Source organism: Montipora foliosa, chromosome 12 (genome assembly GCF_036669935.1).
Source record: "Montipora foliosa isolate CH-2021 chromosome 12, ASM3666993v2, whole genome shotgun sequence".
Taxonomy (NCBI): domain Eukaryota; kingdom Metazoa; phylum Cnidaria; class Anthozoa; order Scleractinia; family Acroporidae; genus Montipora; species Montipora foliosa.
The window spans coordinates 17,889,406-17,911,441 of NC_090880.1; the positions used below are offsets into that span (position 1 = coordinate 17,889,406).

Here is a 22,036-nt window from a genome sequence, read left to right on the forward strand (position 1 = left end):
TGATTGGCTCAATAGAACTTTTATGACCTATCAAGAGACTTGTTACAATGGTACTTATTCCTTAAAATATTACATCACGGTTTTCAAGATGGCGACGTTCAAGGCTCAAAATTCATGATAACCCATGCTTTCATCGAAAGCGCCCGTCGGAGCCACTAATCATGGCGAGTGATAACTGTACGAAAGAGAAAGAAGTCACAAACCCTTACAGCATACTTGGTGTTTCAACAAACTCCAGCTATGAAGAAATCAAACGAGCATATCAAAAGCTTCTACTCAAGGTTTGATGGCTAGATATTCACTTGTGGCATCGTTAACTATGCTTGTGGCGTATACACAGTCAATGAACATTGACGAGGCATCGTTTTTCATACTTTTTTTAAACAGTTCATGCATCCTAAGAAATACGTATATTTAGAAGGTAGAAAAGTCGGATCGGACCGGATCGACTCGGATTGCAAGTGTCAGATGAAACGATCGGTTTGACACTTCAAAGATTGTATTGGCCTACTAGCCATGGGTGATATTCTGCAGGGACAACTCTTAAGGGGAGAGGACAAAACGCGGAACCCTACTCCATGGAGTACCCTATGGAGTACCCAAATGGAGTACCCTAAAAATACTATTTCGAATGCATAACTGTTGATCCATGTGTAAGCAGCATCTCAAATACTGCTTAATTAAGCCTCAACACCCATTTTAAACAGCATTGTGAAACAGTATTTAAGTCTAAGCGCCCATTTTAAAAAGGTTAGCTTTCGATTATTGTTGTGATGGCCGATTACTTCATGTAAGCTAACCTTTTTAAAATGGGTGCCTAGACTTAAATACTGTTGAACAATGCTGTTTAAAATGGGTGTTGAGGCTTAAGTAAGCACTATTTGAGATGCTGCTTACACATTGATCAACAGTACTCATTCGAAATAGTATTTTTAGAGTACTCCATTTGGGTAGTCCATAGGATACTCCATGGAGTAGGGCTCCGCGTTTTGTCCTCTCCCACTCTTAAGACCCCATATTGTGTACAGATAAGGCGCTTGTTGTAGGCACAGTTTGCAAGCTGATGCACATCAAGCGGATTAAGGCATGAAGATCGCAGAAATCGTTAAGGGTTCCTCGACACTGATTTGTGTGGCATTTTATTGGTTAATGCCTATTTGTAATTTGTAGTGGGGACAGTTTGCAGAAATGTCCGCTAAACTTAGAGCAACGTTAAAAATTGGGGTGATTTTGTCCCCGTTGTTTTCGGCACGGATTCAAACCTGCTAAATTTTATGAAACAATTAACTTGTGAGGACGATAATTACTTTATTTCCCTGCCACAACTTTTTTTCCCAAAAATGGGATGTTACACCCAGGATGCTTCAGAGTAGGTTACGCCGAAGATCTTCGGTATCGGTTTTAAACTTTTGCGGCGTACTGGCGTGACAAATCGGAGTTTTTGGCGTATAACAGCGGGTGATGAAAGCAAAAAAATATGTAAATGTTCTTGTCCTTGTTTTTTTTATACGAAGTATTGCATAGCAGAGTGTTTCCAACATAAAGCAACATGGTCTTAAAGGGGCACTGTCATGCGATAACATGCGCAGTATTTCTCACACGCAGAAATTTTAATATTTTGCTCTTTCTGTTTAACTATAGACTTAATACGGCTTGCGAAAAGTAGTAAAATGTATATTTATATATTATTGATGATCTGGAGTCCAAAAAATAAAACTCACAAAAAATATTGTGCCATTTCTGTTCACTTACAGCTGAATTCAATAAGTGTGACCGGAAACATTTTCGGCGGTACAAGCACTCAAACATAACTATTTTTTTTCTCTGCGATATACCACACATATTATTAAGATTAACCTGCCATTTCAAAGCTGAAAGACAGTGCATTTATTTCCAAGAGACGACTTTGAAGTCAAAAGACGGTAAGAAGACAAAAAATTCCGCCGTGTTTTACTCACAGCTTGCAGTTTTTTATAACAAAAGATAAATAGAATCAGTGCAGTTCCTCTAATCTAAATGCGGGTTTTCTTAAAAATATGCAAATACACATTTTACAGCGAAGATAGTAAACGTTAATCCTCAAACGTTGATGTGGTGGTCTCTGACATTTAAACAACTAGTAGCTAGAAACGAGCCGCGACGATGGACTTTGATCCTTATTTATAACAGGGAAACGGCTTACACTTCGATAACACCATACGTCGAATTTTTCATGAATTCACGTTTTAAAAAGTTTATCTTTATTGTAGATTCTGTAAATATTGGTACTTAACCTGCACTGCTTTGCTTTCTTGACGAGATGTAATCACTATTTGTGCGTGGAGTGTGTAAATTTCTGCATGTGACAGTGGCCTCCGCATTGTCTACTGCACCTCACCAAACTTGAAAAGTACAGGCTGAAATTTTCAAGTTTCGATTAAGAAACCTAGCGCATGCGCTCCCAGACAGTGCCTCTTCAAAAGTATATCTAGTTGTCGCGCTGCGGCAAGAGACTGGTGGCATGGTTAGCTGCTTAACTAACAGAAAAGTACCCTAACCCTAACCCTAACCCTTAACTAACAGACACTTGGCGTGGAATTTTAAAATCCTTGGCGTATCTTCGGCGTGGAAGTTATGCCGAATGCACTCTGGTGTTACACGAAGAAAATTGACCACGCAGCAGTCCCCTCCTCTTTTTGTGTCGACCTAAAGGCTTCTTTTCTACAGCGACAGATTCGGACTTATAAAGCGGAGTTGTAAGATCGCTTATGACCCAGTGAAAATCAAACAGTGGAGTCCTATGCCTAGTCGCAAGCTCGACGGAATCAGAGTTGCAAGACTGAGGAAGTTTCCATTTTTCTTGTGATTTCTAATCACTGTCGCAAAAAAAAATATAGTGAGTTTATCAGAGTGGCAAGCAGAAGAGATATAATTAACCAACCACAATGCCCGTTCTTAGGTCCCCTAAAAAAACATGGCGGCCTTGGATGAAAAGGTTAACTGGACGACGTTTTCCTCTTTCGTATGGCAAAGACTGCAACTATTTTGAGCTCTTTGCTCAGAGAAGAGAACCAACAAACTAAACTCACATAATTATGAAGGACGGTCCAGGAATTAAACCCTGCAACCACAGGCGAAGGGCGAGTTCTCTCACAAATGCATCCGGCTCTATAATTAAATACTGTTGCCTTTTTCCTGCTATCACAAAATGATCTGCATTTTCAAATCGGGTACTATTTTTGTCTCGTTTGTTTTTCTAGTTTCATCCTGATAAGCTCGATGAATCGTTGAGCCAGAAAGATCGTGACAAAGCTTTTGCAAGATTTTTAGCGGTAGATCAAGCATGGAAGCTCCTCAATAACCAAGGCTCCAGAGCGAAATGTGACAGACGGCTACAAGGTGGCAATTGGTTTCTTTACTTTGTTTCTAAGACTGGGAATCTCTTTATGAAATCCATGTCTATGATGCCATGTTTAATAGAATAGTCGTCTTTCTGTCGAAGGTGGCAATATAATGACTTATTAACAGAAACATTTCGCAACCTCTCATGCCAGGAATGGTTAGGACGCTTGCCTTGAGATGCGGAGTTCCTCGGTTCAAGACCCGTTCTAACCACTCGTTGAATTTGTTCCTGGTAGTCCCTGGTTCAACTTCTCAGCTGCACTTGTAAATAGCCAACTGGTTGGCCTCCGGCCAGTTGGGATTCTTAAAGTGCCCCTGTGATCACAAAATCAAATCTTATTATTATTATTTTTTTATTTCAAAACTATGTTTAACTAAACAGCAAGCGACCATAGTTTTAAGCCTTGATTTAAAAAAGACACCTGTTTATTTTAATTGGAATTTTCCTATTGAGGTCCACTATTACTAACTTTAAGTTCTTGAGAGAGCTGGGGCCTGTTTCTCGAAAGTCCCGAGAAAGCCAGTCGTCAAGCTGCAATCTGCTTATTTTGAAAAGCTGATCCTTAAACATGTTTTTAATGTAAGAAAAACTAAGAGGATTGCGAAGTTGGATGGCTTGGAACCTCGACGTTGCGAAGATATAAAGGGAATTGTGGCACCCGAAATAGGCCCGAAAACTTTCGGGACTTTTGTGAAACAGGCCACTGGATCGAGGAGAAAATGACGTCAAAAGCTCACTAGTTACTGGGTTGCCAAACCCAGTCGGAATCCCGGTTTCATTTCGTGGGTTTTTTTGTTATTTTTTTCCGTGTCGGGAAAAGTCTTGCCTGTCACTCCCCTGCTAAGTGGTGTCTTTGTGCATAGAGTCTTCTGTGCGTATTTTGTTAGGTTTGAGGGGGCTGGGGTAATGCGTAGTTTGCTCTGCACAATTAACCTGTAATGGCGTCGAAAGTCATTGTAACGCGAATGGCTTTTTAGTACATTTTTAAAGAAAATATACCCACATGGAGCTCAGGAATGGAACGTCAAGACAGGCGGTGAAACATAAAGATCTGGAATCTTAAAAAAGCGACGAGCAATGGACTTCGACAGCGTGAATCTTTCGCCCGTCGAGCCGAAATCAAAATATGCTGTACTTCTAATATTTCGCCAAGGTGGTGTTACGTACAACACTGAAACCAAATGGAAATTTCTCTGGTAACTTTCGGGTTCAACAAAGACAGAGAAGGAATCGAACACCACAAGTAGATCTGTGATCTCTGTTGTGTGTCTCACAGTGTTTACTGAAGTCGCATCTATTTAAAGTTTGCCTGTTTGTCTGGCAAGTAACATTCATTTTGTACTCAACTCTGCAAAGGTTAAAAAAAAATGGAAATGTGGCAGTGAAAAATTACTTGAATGAAAGCTTGTTGTCTCTTTTGTGGTTTATTATTTACGGTCAAGGTTCTTTCGAAAAGGGTTGAATGTGAACTGTCAGAAATTTATTTAATTGCGTATGCTTTGTGATTGTGTGTTTCGCTTGCACGCACGCAACTGAAATAGGAAGGGTTTCTTGCCTCTTATAGCAAATATGTTGCTTGTTTCAAGAAATGTTTCGGTGGAAAATATTTCAGTGAAATTTCCAGCTTTTGTAAATTTATCATGTTGTGTAATTTTCGAGCTTAGCAAATTTGCATATATGTGCTGAAATGTGATACGGGGAGAATTTTTGTGGTAACGCATAAGTCACGAAAATAAACAGGTCTCTTGGAAGCGTGCTTGAGTTTCAACAAAATGACCCCCAAAATCGGCAAAAGATTGTGACGCTGATGAATAATAAAGTAGCTGCTATTACTAAAACGATGGAATTACCTGGTGATAAATAACCTTGTCTTGGAGAGTAAATTTTTGATTTTCCAGAAACAATGGTCAATCTCTGAGAGTTGAATTTGCACATTTCTTGTCAAAATTTATAACAATCGAAAGAAAAAGAAAACTAACAAAAACAAAAACCCGGTAGCTTGGCATCATTTGATACAGATGCTTCACTGTTTCGCGAGTAAACATGCCGCGGTAACTTGATCACTGCGCCCGCTGAATTCGATGTGCGATTTACTCGGTGCAGCCAAACTTGTACAATTACAACAAAACAACTAAAATCTCCCAAACTGTTTTCCGCTGATGGTAACTTTTTATATTCGTGGTTCAAAATTAATGTTGTTTTCATGTCGTAGATTTTGTTACCGATGGCAAAATATTTTATGCTCGATCGACCGTCCTGAAACTTCCTTCTGCTCTTCTTAAAAATTGTGTATCCATATTTATTTACTTTTACTTCAATATTTGTTTTGCATAAAGCAAGCTAACAAAATCTGTATCTTGCTTGGTTCGCATTTGATAGCATTAAAATAGAATTTTCGGTCCTATGCTTCTGTTACTGAGTGGTATATTTCTTAGGTCGCTCAGCTTTCAACTTTTGTTTACAACCACACGTAAGCAATGCGTGTCAATTTTTTTTAAAGAGGACAGGAATTTCTTCTTTCTGACAAATGATTAGTTAATAGGCCGGTAGCCAAGTTTTTAACCTCAGAAAAGGATCTATTTCGTCGTACGAACGTGTGAGGACCTGTGAGCCAAAGAGCCTCTGCTGGTATGACTTCTGGTATGATCAAAAATAAGACACAAACAGCAGTGATAAACATATTGAACTTGTTCATTTTAACTATGACTTGACGTTTCGTATGTGCTCTACATACATTTTCAAAAGTAACCGTTGAAATTTAAAACAGCTATTTATATATAACAAAGCGGATGAGGGGACTGGAACCTAGATTAAGCAAATACTTAACAGTAAAATATATAATAATAATAATTATAATATTAATAAAAACAGAAAAGATTAATAAAGCATCAGCATTTCACTTCCGACGTTGACGTTGAAAGCTGGCTCAAGTTCTTGAATAAAGAAGGTCTCTTTTATTTTACAATGATAGTCAGTTTTGCCCTTCGCTAAAATATCAAAATGATCCCACTTGATGTTATGTCCAGTGGCCTTGACGTGGTCAGCAATGGCTGAAGTATTGTCATTTTTAGCTAGGGCCTTAAAATGTTCGGTTTTTCTGTCGTGAAGCCGCCGTTTAGTTTTACCAATGTAAAAACCATTACAATCCCAACAATTTGCTCTGTAAATAACTCTGGATTGTTGTGAACGATTAATACGGTCCTTGTAAGGAAAGAAAGATTTTATACATCGAGTGGTATGACTTCTGGTATGACTTCTGAGTGACCCCCCCCCCCCCCCCCCCAAACTTGAAAAAAATGCGTGGAACGCTGCACGTACCACAGGCAACCCAGTGTACCCTCACGGAGGGTCTAGTTTAGGAATGCAATGCGTGTGTACGCTTCAGAATTAATATGCAGCGCGGGAGTTTTGGGCTTTCAGACTATTAAACTCGCGTTTTGCATATATAATAAGCTGCATTCCAACGCTGAATTTTTAAGCTACTGAGCCTTTGACGTCACTTATTCCAGGATCCAGCCCTCTGAGGTCCAATCGGTCAGTTTTGAACGTGATTAATGGTGGACCGTGAAATCCAAACCTTGCACTCAAAGTAAACGGCGTTTGGATGAAAATCGAAGTTCAAAATTTTGCCAGAGGTGTGAAAAAAAAAAGGAAGTAATTTTTTTGGTCACAGGGGAAACTATGGTGCTTGCTTGGGTAGGGCGGAGCAAAATACAAGAATGAATTAATTAAGAGTGTTTCTCTATCAATTTGCGCTCTTGCCCCAAGCGCAATCACTAATAGACTTTACACGCGAAGACAAAGGGCCGCCACTCTAACCAATCAGGAGAAGCCATGTCACGCGTGATATGGCTTCTGCCATGTTTTTCAGGGACATGACAACTAATTTTCGCCGGAACGGTTGTAAAAATAGACTCATTTGTGACTGTGCTGGGAGCTCATGTCGTAACAACAGTCTTATCTAATTTACTCCTGGTGAAACACCAAACTTTAGTTTTATCAAGAGAATTAATCGCAATAAGAAGGAGCGAATGCTTCATTTGGAATTCGCACCTTCTCACGAGGCTTCATTGATTTTTATCGTTTGACTACAATTACGGAATCGATTAAGAGTTTCCAATTTTAAAGCTGTCGTTTCCACCAAATTGTAATCTCAGTATTCGTTACTGTCACTCTTAAGTGAAAAAAAAAAATTACTCAACAAATAAATGCTTAGAGCAGACATGCACCTATTCAATCGCGCACTCTTAACCAAGTCGTAAAGTTTGTAATGAGTAGGTGGAGATTGGTTTAAAGGAGAATATCTTTGAAATTTGTACTTTGGAAATATTTCTAAACCGTTTTGCTAAGGTTGTAGTCCCATCTTTGTCGTTTAATTGTAATTCCGAAGTGCGTGGGAAGATTGATTACTCGATCGTTTTACTTCTAGAACAAAAACTCTCCCAAGATTGGCCGGTTAGCGCTGAGGTTGATCTTGATGACATGGAATACCATGAAGGTAAGTTAAATGATTTTTTACTGGCGATATGGTTGGAAGCAAAGTCCAAAGAGAATTTAGCCTGCACACTGGTGCTTTTAGTGGAAATCCCACAATGTCTTCAGAGTAAAGATTAAAGAATGATGTCCTTGAGCCTACTACCTCGATAGAACGAAACCACGAGTACCTTAGTCACCATTTGCATTCGATTTTTACAAATTATAATTAAGCCTTGAAAATGGAGACCTGCTGTAAAAGAAATAGTTCCGCCTCTTTCTCCTGCCGACTTGAATTCCCCGATCATCCAAGGTGACTCCATTGAAGTATATAGACGGACCTCGTATTAAAAATTTTCCATGTTGATGAAAGCGACAGATAATCTCAGAAACGAGAGTTAAACAACGTCTTATAAAGCGGCACTAATGGTTGCTTGCAAGCGTTCTTAAATTTCACAAATTTACGTTGACTGTCATTGCTTTTTTGGCGAAAACGTTCGCACAAACAAGGCTAAAAACTTTTCCAGCTCCTCTAACCTAAATGAAAACATTCCTAGGTAAGATCTCAGTTCGTTGTCATAGGGACTCGTACTTCACAAAAAATGTCACCGACATAAAGGCGAAGTTCAGAAGGAGCAATTCGGAAGTACTTGAAAATTGAGAGCCCTGTATTTGTCGACGATTGAAGTGCCGCGCCCTTTATTGAGGGGCTCGAGGCTAGCAGATGTTCTTTCCCTGGCTGGCTGATATTCTTTCCCTTGTTGCAGACATACGGACCTTCTCCAGCGTGTGCCGTTGCAGTGGAGAGTACTTGATTTCCGAGAGTGATTTGGAAAATGGACAAGACACAGTGTGTTGTTCAGGTTGCACCTTGAGTATCAGAGTGCTGTATAACGAACTATCTGAAGGGACAGATGATGAAGATGAAGAAATTGTGAACAGGACCAATTTCAGATGACACCCATGGCAGTTAACGTTTAATACTGTCAGAAAATCGACCGGGTTTAGATGGGCGGAAAAGAAGACTTCCACCTGAAAGGACCTCGAATCTGACGACAAGTCAGGTTTAAAATTTTATGTGTTACCGTGCAGTACGCCTCGCGAGGCGGTTTGCTCAGCCGTTGCCTCGCGTGTGAGGAGAAATTTTGGTGAGAAATTCGTCTCGCGAGGCCGTGATAAAATCAAGCCTCGCTAGGCAAATTCCTCACTGTGTGCGGCCATCGTGAATCAAACATGTTTGATTTTATCCCGGCCTCGCGCGAAATTCTCACCACACTCCACACACCACACATTCTTCCCCGCACACGCGAGGCGCGTGCGGCGGCCTTTAGCTTACCCGCAGTTTGCATTCGCGTTCATGTTGCCTTTAGCTTACCCGCAGTTTGCATTCGCGTACATGTTGCAGTTTACACGGCCAAGCTAGGTCAGCGCCTAATAAGTGACGTTATACGCAATTTCACATTCGTTGCGCCCGCGACTTGGTTTTCATTAATCTTTGTAGACATCTAGTTTTACTTTGAGCGACTCAGGATGGCCAGCGTTCCAGAAATTTTATTTGTATGTCTTTGCCAACACCTTATTTGCGTGTCCAGCTTGAAGTACCCCTAACGTAACGTATTTTGAAACAGGCAATTGCTAGTTCTACAACCGGGCTTGCGGGAAGTATGTGTCGTCTGCTTTGGTATGTAAAATTCCTTTAAGGAAGAATTAAATGTTCTCCCTCGCCATGCTAAAGACAACAAAATGTGTTTTCTATAAGAAAGACACCTGTTTACAAACATTCCTTCTGTCATTCAAATCCGCCGACCTCTGAGACAAAATCACGCTTCAGTTTGGTAGCCAATAAAGCTCTAGCCAGGGTTGGTCGAAGCTAAGTCAGCGCAAACACGCGTTAAATGCCACGACAATGTAATTTTTTTATACTTCTCAACCAATGGATAGCGTTAACTATACTTCGAAAAACTCGGCCCTGGATGGTTAATCAACTAACAACAGATGTCGTCAATAATGCCCTCGTTATGTAAGGCCGGGTGCACTTAAGCTGGGGAGAGTAACGTTGAGTTCGAACTCGCGCAATTTCGTTTAAAACGCATTAGTCTGCAACTCTCTCTGAGCTAAAATAGAAGCACCGTTTTAGTTTGTTTTTGTTCTTTTTTTTTCTGGAATAAAAAACGACCTTTGTCCAACAACCTTGAGATCACTTTGGCCCCAGCATGTCTTCAGGTTTCACCCACTCAGCAAACTGTTCTTCCGTTAATAACCCCAAGCTTATCGCAGCTTCCTTTAATGTCGTGCCTTCTTTGTGCGCCTTCTTTGCAATCTTTGCAGCGTTATCATATCCAATGTGAGGGTTGAGCGCCGTCACCAGCATAAGTGACTCATCTCGCAGCTTATTAATTCTGTCCACATTGGCTTCGATTCCGACCACGCAGTTATCTGTGAATGCGACGCAAGCATCACCAATAAGACGCGTTGATTGAAGAACATTCCTGATGATCATGGGCTTGAAGACATTCAGTTCGAAGTGACCGTTACTTCCGCCCACTGACACAGCGGTTTGATTTCCTATGACTTGAGCTGCAACCATGGTGATGGCCTCACATTGGGTCGGGTTCACCTTCCCTTGAAATTAAACCAAATAACACGAAGTAAAAGTGAAAGGATGGCCAACAAATGCCCGGGGAGGGATGAGAGGGATTGGAACTGACGGAGCCATTAATTTAGACAACGTATAACCCGTATTCATAAATGGCGGCCAACAAATTATTCCTTTGTCCTTGTGCTAGTAAAACCAACTAGCCTCGTTTGCATGGGCAAAATACAAAAACATGTTGCTTCAGAGCGAGGCTTGTTGGTCCCATTAGCACGAAGACGGTCTATGGAACTTTGAAGCGTGGAATTGGTCAAAACAAAGTTCTGTGCTACCTACACATTTCACACTCCCTTTTTTACATACCATGGCAAAAATAAATGAACAACTGTCAAAATTTAAGTGTCACTTGGAAATTCAAAAAAAGGAGAACTTGATTTTTCCCTTCTTTCAAACGCTGTTTGCTGTGCGACTGAACTTAGAAGCGCAAAGCTCCAATATCGCAAGCCTTTGAAGTCACCTTTCGATGGTGTAGCTCTCAATATTGAGAACAGAAAAAGAAAACCATGAAACGTGAAAATACCAATTTAAATTAAGAACCACTGGCTACTTTCAGCTGGCAAGAACACCTGCATCTGAAGGAACAAAATAGTCTGAAAACAAGACTTAATTAATTAGTATAGTGGTGGCGCTTTTAGTCCTATGCGCAGATGTTAACAACTTTGAGTCATTACCAATTTTGATTGTTTTAACTTTTTAAAGACTACTTAACGATTTCTACAGTGATAAACATTAAAGTTGTTGCCAGATACAAATGCCGCCACCGTTACAGAACCTCTATGTGCATGTACTTTTATGCTGCATGCAATGCAGCTGAATTGTGCAATACCTGGCATAATGCTGCTTCCTGGTTCGTTTTCGGGTAAAGAGAGTTCACCCAATCCGCAGCGAGGACCGGAGCCGAGAAACCTGATGTCATTGGCGATCTTCATCAAACTGCAGGCAATGACATTCAGTGTTCCATGTAACTCCACCATGGCATCATGGGCAGCAAGGGCTTCAAACTTGTTTGGGGCACTAAATAATTTTTAATATGCTTTGTGTTAAGTGTAACATTTTTATTCCCACGATCAAAACGTTCATTCTCCTAACTAATACCATAGATTTCTTTGTTGGGTAGTTATGAGAATTTGGTGTTATATCAAGATCACATCTCCTTAAGCTGATGATTATCTTTATTCTCAATACCTGACTGAATCGGCAAGCTACTGGTGTACCTCCTCTATCATTGTCGTTTTTACAGACAGACAGAGAGACAAATGGCCGGGTACATTCCCATTTAAAAGAAACACTAAAAAATGTTACATAATGTTATGGTCTCTAATGGTTCCTTGATGATCTAGTCAGGGCTAACGGGTTTTACGTTTACTCACTAGCCATTTACTGGTTTCAATAACTACCGACAACCGATGAAAAACCTTCGCTTCTTTACTCAAAGAAGTGGGTGACTTTTTTCTTTAAATTTAAAACTTAAAGACAGGTTCTTTCGAGCCTAAGATTTTACAAAAACTCTTTTTGACAATAAAAACATGAAGTAGTCTAAACGTGCTTATCCTTTTTTATCTTTTTGAAATGTGGCGTTCAAACATGGCATGCCCCAGACACCCCAAGAGAAAGTGGCCGTTAGGTGCCTTGTTGACACAGTTATTCTACTTAAACAAGCCGCCGAATTTAAAATTTTATGGAAGCCCCTTGACCATTTCTTGAAGGCCTTAAGCACTGCACTTTTGAAAGCATTTGAAAGCAGCAATCGAACTAAAAGAACGATGCATGCCTACGAAAGAGGGCTAGCCAGGCGCAAGTGAGGTGCTTGTGAGTACAAAGCTTCGAGGCGGAAGAGGTTCAGACAAGTGTTTACCTCGTAAATGGTAGATTTGTGTACTCGGCAATCTTAGCAGCCATCTTCTCAGCAAAGCCAATCCTTGTGTTGAGCCCTGTGCCGACCGCTGTACCGCCGATAGCAAGTTCATAGACTCGCCCCAGGGTACCTTCCACTCTGGAGATGCCATACTTAACTTGTTGTACATAACCACTAAATTCCTGGCCCAAAGAGACTGGTGTAGCATCCTAGTTGGAACGAATGTGCGGATTAGAAGATAGAAAATCATCGGTTCTGGCACACGAATTTGACAGACAGGGTTTAAACATCTTCCTCGTGTTAGTGGCAGAGGAATACTGTTTATTTTCAGATCTGTTCGCGAAAAAGAGAACAGACTACTCAATGATACGGGGCTTCAACTGTACATCAAGGTCCAAAGAAAAGGCGGGAAGGCGGGCGAAAAATCAACTCCCTCCCCTCCCTTTCGTCGAGCATAAAAGTCAACGCAAACGGCCTGCTATGAAATCTCTTAAAGTACTTTAATACTATATGTGCAGCCCGAACGTCGACGAGTCGTGCACTATTTGACCGCTTTAAGGTGTTTTGGGAGCTGTTGAAATTCAGTGAAAACAAGCTCTACCTGTGTGTGCGTTCGACCAATCTTAACGAGATCTTTAAACTCAACAGCCTTGGATTGAAGTGCACCATGCAGCTTTTTCAACCCTGGTAGCAGACGCTCCTGCACCTCAAGTGCTGCTGCAATGTGCATCGCAGTTGGAAATGTGTCATTGGAGCTCTGAAAGAAAAAGGTACAAGTTGATACATTATCGGTATGATGAGCCAAGGGCAGGCCTGACAAAGTCCCCTTTGTCTTATGACTGGTTTTGATTACGTGGACTCGTACATCATAATCCATTTTTGAAATATCAAACGAATAGAAAGAAAGAATAGGATTGGCCACAGCACTGGGAACTCCAGGGGTGGTGGACAAAACACTGACAACCAGTCCATGGACTACCCCGATGGACTACCCAAATGGACTACCCTAAAAATACTATTTCGAATGAGTACTATTGATCTGTAAGCAGCATCTTAAATAGTGCTTACTTAAGCTTCAACACCCATTCTAAACAGCATTGTTTAATAGTATTTAAGTCTAAGCACCCATTTTAAAAAGGTTAGCTTTCGATTATTGCTGTGATGGCTGATTACTTCATGTACGGTAAGTGAAGTGAAACCATGGCCGTATGGATGAACATTATCAAGGTATGTGCAATGTAAGTAATATAATCAACTCAGTTCTTTCAATAGCACTCCTTCGAAATGGTATTTTTAACAGTTAGTCCATTTTAGGGTAGGCCATTTGGGTAGTCCATGGACTTGGAGTCAGTGTTTTGTCCACCACCAACTCCAGGCCCTACTCTCTGGGAATAGTGTGTATGTCCCACGGATACACAAATAACTATTGTTTTCAGACAGTGACATCGCTTTCTAATCCAAGAAGACTTTAAAGTCTAACCATCAGCAAGCAGCATTCTTCTCCTTAATTATCCTGCGAGTTGGTCCGGCCGGGGCTAGAACCCAAGAATTTCAACAAGAAAGTCTAAAACGTTTTCGAGTAAGCCATTTGTTAGACAAGCTACCACCGGTACCAGGAACACAATTAGCGAACAAAGATTCTTTGTGGAGGGTGGCAGTTGCGCGAAAGCAAGATGCCTCAGTGTCATCAACCTTGATGGACTAACGAGGCTAAATTATCTTACAATGTAGTTCTCGCGCCTGGCGTGCAAAGCCTTGGAACTTCTCAGGTGTATTTCACAAGCAATACAGTATTCCGTCATTACCTTGAAAGGAAGACGTTTTAAAGCATGACAATCCTACAACCACTTATCGCAGTTTCACATATGGGGTTTTGGGCACAATCTTTCAAATAGCTTCGTTAGTACCTAAGCAATCCAGGGGCCCATTTTTCAAAGTCCCGAAAAGTACTCGGGCCTGAAAAGCAACTTTTAAAACTACAATCTGTTTATTCTAGAAAGCTGGTCTTTTGACATGTTTCCAAGACCAGACAAAACCAAAATATTTCATGCCTCGAAACGATTCCCCTCTCAAGTTACCGAGGGATTTATGTCACCCAGAATACACCCGAAAGGTTTCGGGATTTTCGAGAAACGGACCCCTGGGAAGTACCAGTCCTTTTTAGCGAGCAAACAGCTAGTTTCTCGGCAGTTCGTTTAAAATGATTAATTTGCTCGTTTGCCCCCACAAAGGACTAGAACTACCCAGGAATCACTGGGAACTTATCATTAGCAACAGCTACTGTAATAGTTCCCGGACTTTAAATTCTACATGCACAAAGGCACTGATACTTCCAAATCACATTACAATGCAAAATGTGGACAACTACAATGATGTAACCTCTTGTTTCACACACCTGGCTTTTATTCACATGGTCATTGGGGTGAACAGGTTTCTTGGATCCCATCTGACCACCCATCAGCTCAATGGCGCGGTTACTGATGACCTCATTCACGTTCATGTTAGACTGTGTACCTGAGCCTGTTTGCCAAACCACGAGAGGGAAATTGTTCTTTAATTTACCAGATATCACCTACAGAGCAAAAACCACTGAATATTAAGTAAGGTGGCTCAAACTACTGCTGTACATGTAGTTTTGATACTTGAAAGAAACGTTCTTATCAGAAGGATTGACACTACAACACTTTATCACTTAACAGCAATGTTATGGTACAATATCAAACACCAATTGTTGCTGAAAAAGATTCGGCCATTTTCAAGGCAACAGGAAAGCCCTGCAAAAACACCTCATATTTTGACTTTAGCTGTTGATATCTTAAAAACGAACTAGACGACCGCCATTTTGTATTTCTGAAATGTAATCAGCATGCCAGACTGAAACTTTAGGCAGAGTTTAAAAAAATATCTGTGGAGCAGATTCAAAGCCACTTTTAAATTATTGAAAATTTAAGGTAGCTCTGAATCCACTCCACATAATTGTTTTTTTTTTTAACTTTGCAGATTTTCATCTTGGCCTGCTGATCACTTTTGTGCAATAAAAATTGGGGTTACCGAGTTTGTTTTTCATATATGAGCAACTGAAGCCGAAATGTAGGGTGTTTTTGCAAGGCTTTCCTGTTGCCATGGCAACTAGTTACATCACAAAATTGACTGCATCTTGTTCAGTACCATAACATTGCTGTTACGTGATAAAGTGTTGTAGTGTCAATCCTTCTGATAACAAGGTCTCTTGCAAGTGCTGAAACTGGTATGAGCCACCTTAATTAGGCTTCCAAATTAACACCACCCTACTGGTATACATGTATGTGCTGCTACGCAAAGCCCTTTACAGGGAGTGGCATCTGTAGGATGAACTGGCTAGGGTAAAAAAAATATCATGACCTCTGTTCCTGATGCATGAGAATTTTAGTTCATCTGTAGCAAGATCAAAATTGGGGTCATGAGTAATTAAATGCACACAGGTGAATTTTGCTGTTCAAGCAGCTATGAACAGAAATCAAATTAACCTTTTAAATGAGAAGCTGTCTGAGAACCATTTTAAACATTTAGGTACTTACATGTATAGTTCATAGTTTTTGGTACCAGACAACCTTACTCGCCGATTGGGGACACTTAAAGTGTCACTGGTTTAATGGAGAAGAGAAAAGGTTGGCACCTTTTGCCGGATATAATCGCAGAAATACTGTTCGCTGAATGACACTATTTTCCTCTGGGTTTGAATTATGCAAGGTACAGTGTAGGGGAGGGGGGTACTCACCTACATGTACTCAGGAAAGTTTTAGATATATAATTCATTTTCTCTATGATACCCACCTCATCTGCAGCTTTCATTATATTATTGGCAATATTTTCGTCCAAACCAAATTCCTTGTTAACCTCAGCTGCAGCTTTTTTCAGGATACCAAATGCCCGGATTACAGGAGTCTGTCAAGCACAGCATGGGATTAAAACAGGTTTAAGGTGCATGACAATCTGATACAATTATGTTGGTTAAGATCTTCTAAGATGCAGGGTTCTCAATAAGTTTTGGAGTAGACAGCTTAAATATAAAAGTAGGCGGCCGGAGAAGCGAGTGCCACTTGTTTATAGCAAGTTTATGACTGAAAAGTAGACGGCTCTAAATTTAAAGTAGCCGGTTTTTTGGCCGGCTGCCGGCACTTAATGAGAACCCTGAAGATGTGGAGTACTTTTCACTTGTGGAAAAAACAGTTCATGACTTAGAACTTTGGCAAAGGACTGGCACACTGAAGCACTATCATTTTTTGACTCATACATGTAACTTACATTTTAAAAAACTAACTTAATTAACCAAAATTACCAAAGTTACAGTTGAATTCCAGATACTGGTCAAGTATTAAGTCTGAAATCAAGTGAGGCATTGTTGACATTAGCCTGCAAGAGCAACCAGTTTTTTTCGGCTCTATTTTCACCCGCCAAGAGAAACCATCTGTGAAACCGAGCCGAGAAAAAAATCACGATTCACCTTGCATATTCGAAGAAGAAATGCACAATTTTTTTAGTGGATCTTGCGCAAACGCATTGAAAAATATTATAGTGGAAGATGCGTTAAGGAAAATATGCAAAGTTTTCAGGTTTGACAGACTCGACAAGCATCTACAGGAAGCCTTGCGAATTTGTCGTTGAACCAAAGAGCAATGGTTTCAATTGGTGAATCTTCCAACTGGTTTCGGAAAGTCTGTAGTATTTCAGGCTTTGCCTGTTGTGTATTGTTATGTGGAACCAACTCGTGAAAAGAACATTGTCATAGTTGTATCACTGCTGGTTAACCTGATGAAAGACCAAGTCTAATAGCCAGTCGCTGAACATCCCCTGGAATACAAAATGTAAGCAGTACCACTATAAAATAGTGACATCTATTCCGATGAAGAAATGAGTCACTCAGATCAGTCGAAAAAGGAAGTTAACAACAGCAATTTTCCAAGGCACATGTTATTTGTGATTGTTATATATTGTTATCCTCTGCACAGCCGTACAACCAGTCTTGCATGATTATTTTGCTTTTACATGTACTGGAAGTCTACAAATTATTTGCTGGTTAGATCGCCCAAGATCCAGCACTTCCACTTTGTTAAGCTGGCCCTTACACAAAAATTATTGTCTACAAGTACATGTACATGTACAATTATGCATGTTTGCATGTTGGCATCATTCGTTTACATCCTATCCTCTGGTGAGTTGCTTTACTTTTTAATATATCCTATGTTGTTGTTCTACTTCTTATCGCTGGTTCCTGCATCTCACACTGTGCATCCTGTATGCGAGTGTCATTCTATCAGGGAATTATTATTTTTCTTTTTATTGGCCAATAACAAGACAAAAGCTTTGACATCTCAATTTCTTTTTTTTTCTCGCTTCGGTTTCACAGATGGTTTTCACTTGAGCCCAACAAAGAATAGATGATCTCACAGCCTATGTTGACATGTGACCTACATGTAACAAATTAAGGGGATGACTTGCTGTACTGTAATAATTAGAACCCCCTGAGGTGAAGAGCTGTGAATGGCACACCTTCACCTTCGAAAAATCACTTGGGCTAAGCTGTATTTTTTAAAATCACATTTGTAAATCATAGGTTTATAGGGTCCTGTACAGGAGGTCATCACTTTTTCAACTGGCAGTTTCTCACACATGTAATTTTCAACCTTTGACGCCTAAACCGGGCAACGATTTTACTCGTCAATGGGGAATGCCCAGGAGTCAATGGGTTAAAGTGGTACTTATTATAATCATAAAAAAACACTGCCTTTTTTTCTTCAGATTTTGCAAGTGTGTTTGCTTTTAAAGCACCTGCCTAACAAAAAAAATTAATTTTGAGCTTTGGTTTCTATCCAAACTATTAAGGCTGTTTACTTCGAATGTAAGTTTTGGATTTCACGGTCTGCCATTACTCACGTTAACTTAGTTTAAAACTGACTTCAGGACTGGACCTCAGAGGGTTCTTAAACTAGTGAGTCTCTGATGTCATTTTCTCCTTGGTCCAGCTTTTTTAGGAGTCTTGAGTTACATGTAGTAATGGCGGACCATTAAAAAGGGAAATTCCAGTTAAAATAAAACAAGTATCTTTGAGACTAAGGTTTAAAAGTTGAATCACTTTGTGTTAACATAGATTTGAAATCCAAAGATTTAATTTTGTTATCACGAGAGTACCACTTAAACAAAAGAAAAAGGAAGACATGCAGGGAAAAAAAAACAGGTTAGGTCATGCTAACAACAGTGAATTTCTGAGGTGCCCTGTCCTTAATGACTTTTTAACTGTAATTAGCGGTATGTCCCTTTGGATCTCCATTTAAAAGGCACTATCAAGCAAGGATGGCAGATACTTAAGGTCAACATGTGCAATTTTGCTTACTGGCATGTGCTCACTCTCATCACCAATTGGGAAATTCAATTTTGATCTTGCAGTTTGGGCACCATAATACTTGTCCGCTGGCACTTCTATTTCTCCAAAGCTGTCTGTTTCCTTCCGGGTGGCCTGTTGGTGACAAAAATATTATTGGTTCATTCATAAACTATAATTTATTCAATTTTATATGCTGACTTGCTAAATAAAAATACAACTATTATTAACCTTGACTGAGAGCTGGAATTAAAAATATTTCCAGGTTGTCCCTGTTTCAAAAACCGGGCAACTGAATCCATAAATTTGGTTGCCCTGAAATCCCCTGTGATTAAATGCACCTCATATTGAGATGAAATAGTTCTTAAGGCTAGGTACGCCGGTGGAAGTGTGGGTTTTAGTTTAATTTAATTTTTTTTTTTTGCAATCTTCGTCACATACATAATGTCTATCTGGTAATTTTTTTGTAACACTCACGGATAATCAAAACACCGGAAAATGCTCAGCTAAGGCAAATTAATTATTGTTAACTTCACACTACTATCGGACATTGTCCGAATAGAAAACTGACAAGCGACTGCTTTTGTAATTCATTTTCTATTTTTGGCTGGGTTGCCATTGTTTTTTTTCGGGCAACCAGGCTTTTCATTTCACCAAAAACTGGTCACGCATTAAACTTTCTTGTTGTCTGGTATGACTGGACAACTGCTAATTTCGAGCACTGCCTGACAAAAATGATACAATTTAGCATTGGACAAAATACGGTATCACTGTTGGGAGGGAAAGAGTCAATCGGAGTGAACGATATATATACACTGCTAACCACAAGATATACAGTGTATTATTTTAAGCCTTTCACCACCTGATGTAGTGGCAGCAATGTGGATGTCCGAACCAAAGAAGAGGCAGCAATGTTGGAGTACCTGAGTGTACAATTAAGCACTATAGAACTTTACATGTACATGTATACCAAATAAACATCAATTAAAAAATTACGATTGAATGCAGAATAGCTTTCTCGGAAATACGCCTATTTCTCGAGAACCACTTGTGAAATTAACGAAATTTGGCACAAAAATACTCTGAGAAATAAGTAACTGGAGTATTGAAAATTTTTTGAACTTTAAAGTGCCACTATGATCAAATTGTTACCTCTTGGTTTTTTAGGCGTATCACAAAGAATTCTATGAAAGAATGAAAATGTTGTTTAAGTTTGAAAAATGTGTAAAATATGCAAATGAGATGACTGATGATGTCATACACTCAACCCAATATTACATTGTTACAAGCTTGTTGCATGCAAATTATAAAGAAAGGATATATTTATTCATTATATATATATATGTGTTTATATTTATTCATATATATATCTAACTGGATTTGTCAAAAGGTGGCTGCAGAAATTGTGAAAACAAGCCAATTCTGCTGCCGTCACAAACTTACAGAAAAGCTACCCTCCCCACCCCTGTGCTTTGATCAAACAACTGCCAATCACCCACCCACACCACAGTGTGGGTTCACTCTATTGGTGATCAAAAGCAAGCTATCATTCAGGCCTACACTGGTGTTGGGAAAATTGCCAATGAAGGCATGCTACACTGTAAAGTCTCACTTAACAAGGCCACAAACTCTAACTGCAGTTAAAGTCTCAAAGCAGCAACCCCCCCCCCCCCCCAAAGCTGAAAAATCATTCTCAGTTGTAACGTGGCCGTGATTTTGCAAATGAAAGACTCTTGCTCTGCCAATTTGACGTTTAGAGCTCATAATTAACAAAATTAAACAAAATTAACTAAAATAGCATGATCTAGCCCCTTTAAATGCCTATTCTTGGTTTCCATATTTTTGTTTTGTCTGCTACGATAACAGTCTGCATTCTATTGTAAGATTTGGGATCATCATACTTTGACATATGCAAATAATTGGAAAAGCAGATCGTAAATGCCATGTCGCTAGTGATGGGCACACTGTGCTAGAAATTAAAGAAACATGCAAAACAACCCATAAGTACCATATTCTTTAACAGCCAAACTCCCATGTTCAAGATAAAGAAAAGAGCATCAGTCAGTGGGAGAGCACTTTAAAGTACCGGTAAACTCCAGGTTTTCAGACTTACATGTATGACACAAATCAACTCAAGTCACGTCAGAATATTCTTATGATATCTATATATATATATATATATTTTATTTTTTATTTATTCATTTTTTTTTTTTTTTAGCCCTACACATCATTTAATACACAATGCAATTACCGGGGTATAAAAGAAAGTCTGGCATCTAGATAATTATTCTTGAAGGGTCGCAGTTCGGTTAAGAAGTGGCTGAAAAAAGTTAGACAGGTTTTTGCCACTTCAATTGTTCAGAATTTAACAACCCCTACGAAGAGTGTCGTCGAATGCCACCCTGTCAAAAATCAAACCATTTCGCAACGTACATGTACAGCTACAGCTTAACTTCTCCGAAACTCTGACCTCCTTCGATATGCATTCAAAATGCTGTAAGTTAAAAATATCATATTCTCTACAGAGGGTGGTAATGTTGAACGCTTTTCACCTGTTTTTAAAACGTGTATTTAAAGTACAGCCGAAGAAATAAAAGTGTATCGCAGGAAATTTGTGGTAGTCTATTAAATATTTGCATCGAGTTTTGTGAGTCATCCAAGTAAACCTACCATTGTTCGTGACAACACCACAGAGCCGGAATATAGTTTTCCACGATAAGGTACAAGCCGAGGATTTCTGCTGAATGTTCGTAACACAGATCCCAGCCGCAACGCCATGCCCTGAAAGGAACAAACTGTGACCTGTAGAGTGCGAACAGTTCAAAATGGGTTTCAGGTGAACAGCGGTGAAGCACACAGGCGCGTATAACACAATTAAGAAGGGAAGGGAGAGAGGGGGAGGTTGTATGTGACATCCGTCACGCATGAAACTGCAAGCATACAAAACTGCCCAGACAAACTATCATCACCGGACAATTTCAAATACTCTTCGAAACCGTAACTTGTTTTAGGAAGTAAAGTTTAGAAACCATAGTACAAATAATAAATCGATTCCGTGTCAATGGTTGACGGGATTGAGCCTTTTTTTCCAACCCATCCTTGAGAAATCAAGGAAGGTGGAAACGGGAAACAGGAAGTGGAATCCGGAAGTCGGAAACGGAAAGTCAAGGTGAATCGACACTGTTCTGGCCATTTAAAGAAATTTCTTTGATTGTTTGATACTAGTTATCTCTATTTAAGGTACGCTAACAACGCACAAAATAAAATTATTCATTCTTCTGTTTTCATGTCATGTACTTACTTCAACTTTCAACG

The 22,036-nt window shown here is 39.8% G+C and overlaps 2 protein-coding genes across 2 annotated transcripts; one reads left to right on the forward strand and one right to left on the reverse strand.

Moving 5' to 3' along the window:
- Positions 1-79: 79 nt before the first annotated feature.
- LOC137978917 (dnaJ homolog subfamily C member 24-like) lies at positions 80-10,044 on the forward strand. The gene is made up of 4 exons (XM_068826036.1): positions 80-281; positions 3,240-3,378; positions 7,812-7,880; positions 8,623-10,044. The coding sequence occupies exons 1-4, from the start codon at positions 162-164 to the stop codon at positions 8,811-8,813; spliced, it is 519 nt and encodes a 172-aa protein (XP_068682137.1). The 5' UTR covers positions 80-161; the 3' UTR covers positions 8,814-10,044.
- Positions 9,379-21,568, reverse strand: LOC137978916 (fumarate hydratase, mitochondrial-like). The gene is made up of 8 exons (XM_068826035.1): positions 21,392-21,568; positions 18,734-18,856; positions 16,177-16,287; positions 14,759-14,935; positions 12,965-13,120; positions 12,364-12,572; positions 11,335-11,522; positions 9,379-10,477 (listed from the first exon to the last, which is right to left on the reverse strand). Exons 1-8 carry the CDS (start codon positions 21,497-21,499, stop codon positions 10,053-10,055), a joined length of 1,497 nt encoding a protein of 498 aa, XP_068682136.1. The 5' UTR covers positions 21,500-21,568; the 3' UTR covers positions 9,379-10,052.
- Positions 21,569-22,036: the final 468 nt, after the last annotated feature.